Genomic DNA, 2868 nt, shown 5'->3' with positions numbered 1-2868 from the left:
ATAATGCTCTTACAAGGACAGTACCCGAGACCGACCTCACCGATTTTCTCCATTCGCATGTATGTTGTTCTATATGGAAAATTATTAGATACGTATTTTTTTATACGTGCTAATTCATCCATGTAACGGGGGGAAAATGGATCCTGAAGCTCACCTCCAAAATGTGAGTTTTCAGTATTTCTTGGAAAATACGCTACATATCGTAAATTTCAATGTCCGAACTTATAGCTCATCGAAAGTCGCTGGGATGCCGTACATTTGCGTTGCCGAGGGTTGCATCTCTTCAATTTCTGGGGGTGAAATTTAATTTTTTTCGGAATTTCTTCACGATAAAATCTTCTGATTTCCTCTAATTTTATCAAAAACAATTCCACAGTATATAACATTAAAAGAATTAATTGACCCGTGCCGGTACTTTTGCGAAATTCCCTTGAAGGGGGAAACCACCTCAAAATCATTCATTACCAATCCATGTGCATTTTTTTTAGAAAACCAGCTGGATAACATTCATTGAAGATAAATAATGATGTCGAGAGTATTCTCGTGTTCAGATATCGCATACCTCAAATTTTACCTAGGGAAATTTCATTTATTTCCATTATTTTAATGTAATTTGTTCTTCAAACGGCTACAATCTTAATGGAATCCTTTATGGTGAAGAACAATGCGAAGAGATGATTTACACATGTTGCTTCTTTCCAACAAGAGTTTTGAATAAGATCTACTATCCTTAAATACCGTTCACGAACATTCCTTTAAAAATGATCAGTGTAAATTACTCCCCATTATCGTTTATTAACAAGAGATTTGATTCAATATGTAAATCATCAACAATAGGAAGTGATAAGTTATTATCAGTATTATAGTACTATCCGACCTCTCTGTTTTATTTGCGTCATTACCACCCGTGTATTAGGGTCTGTATTTCTTACAGTAATGGTAGTGATGGAAAAAATATTTTAAGCATAATGATTTCTTACACCACGAGCATCTCACAATTGCGATACTAGAGCAACCTTCTACTTCACAGCGAACATCAGAATTGTGTCCATAGCCGAACTGGACTGGATTTTCGAAATCTCCTGATTCTTCTTTTGTACCGTAAAAATTTGAATATATTGAAGTATCGAGGAGATGAGAATTGATTGTGAACCAAAGATTGAAGTTTGATGGTATTATTTCTCATATGGAGATTCAAATCTTCATGCATAAGTATGACGCTGTCCGAAAAATGACTCACATATTTTTACCATACTCTAAACCTATACACATCTAATGGCTGAATCTTGCCAGTGGTCTCTGTCGGAAATAATTTGACAGGGATATCTTTATTGGCAGGAGTTACCTCGTCTACAACTGCAGAACAATGTCCGCTCCGCGAATCAATCAACAATACACTCGAGGATCCAACATGTGGAATGTATACGTCCTTCAGGCAAGTTTTGAAATGGTCTGATAATATATTTTTCGAACATATTAATGAGAAAAATAAATGATAACCATAATGATACCTGAAGTCAGTTTCTCAGATTTAGACGCCATAACATAGACGTTGAAGGGTATAAATAAATTCTTCTTTACTACTGACCCAAATTCTCCGCTAGGTTCTTTCAGCACAATAAAGTGGGGTGACAAAAGTTTCCCATCGGCTGATATCAGTGAATAGTATAACTGTGTCTCGCCGAAGAAACAGATTGCACCAAACATTGAACTTGTTCTCCTTCAACTGCCAATGTTCGTCCAGAGTGCATTTCCAATTGGAATCCACTCTGATCTTAATTGAAAACATTTCCTGAACCTTATGTTAAAATCTCTCGTCTTATATCGGCTACAAAGGAATCGGCTTTCTGTTGTAAGTAGTCTGCACCTGCAAGCGTTTTCTTTGTAACAAATTTATTAATTTTCCTGCTAACAATTCTATGAGATCGTTTGAAATTATTCACCCAGTGTCCGGAAGCTCTGAAACAAACATCTTCATAACCAATTTCTTTTTGCGCTTGTAGAGCCCAGTTTTGCAGATCTATATCATGTATAATATGTCCAGCATCAACTGCGTTTTTGAAATTTTACAAAACAAACTGACAGATTCGTCGTATCTTGTCTCTGTAAATACCCCCTTTGATGAGTATATGAGTCCAGCATTTTAATTGTGAGATGGATCTGACTTTCCGGAATCGAATCTGTACAGTTTTTAATGCGAGATTCTTTCCCTTTCCATTTATCAAAAATTTCGCAGTTCTTCTTTTATAATCATGAGACAATTATTCAGAATACATCGAACACTGTTCAATATCATCGCTCAAATTCCATATTCTGTCATCATCCTCTACTATTTGCATTGGAACATCTTTATAAGGCACCTGAAAACCTAATTTTTCGTCTTCTATAACTTCTATATCATTGAATTCATGCGTAGCGTAAAATAAAATATTTTCAATGATTTCTTTCAACTCAATTTCTCGCTGTGTCAGAGGAGTATTTTCCAATTGTAATCCTGAATATGTCACCAGTAGCAATTGTAGAACATTCATAGGATTTATCACCATTTTGATGAAATATAATTTGAGGCCCAGTCACTTTTCAATTCCAAGTTTAGTTATTGTTATAGATATTCAAAGTGGACATAGAAAAAAATTTGATATAATTCCACAGAATGACCATACCTGCACAATGACGTGTTTTGATTCTCTTCACTATTCATGTAAAAAAACGGTGAAATTTAATATTTCCAGGATGCACTTCAGTGAAATAATAAAATATAAATGACAACGATTGCACTGAACGATGCGTTACTTATGTAACGCAATGTCGGTACTACATTGAATCGCAATCGTTAACGAATTCGATATGCATCATGAAACTGCGTCA

At 35.1% G+C, this 2868-nt stretch overlaps 1 protein-coding gene across 1 annotated transcript; it reads right to left on the bottom strand.

Moving 5' to 3' along the window:
* Nucleotides 1–1036: 1036 nt before the first annotated feature.
* LOC111674348 lies at nucleotides 1037–1542 on the bottom strand. Its single transcript, XM_023434362.1, is given in 2 exon segments — nucleotides 1037–1452; nucleotides 1512–1542. Coding segments are annotated over 2 exon segments (447 nt in total).
* Nucleotides 1543–2868: the final 1326 nt, after the last annotated feature.

The sequence above is a fragment of the Orussus abietinus genome, unplaced genomic scaffold (genome assembly GCF_000612105.2).
Source record: "Orussus abietinus isolate OABI.00-Male unplaced genomic scaffold, Oabi_2.0 scaffold832, whole genome shotgun sequence".
Classification (NCBI taxonomy): domain Eukaryota; kingdom Metazoa; phylum Arthropoda; class Insecta; order Hymenoptera; family Orussidae; genus Orussus; species Orussus abietinus.
This window is presented reverse-complemented; position numbering and strand designations above follow the sequence as displayed.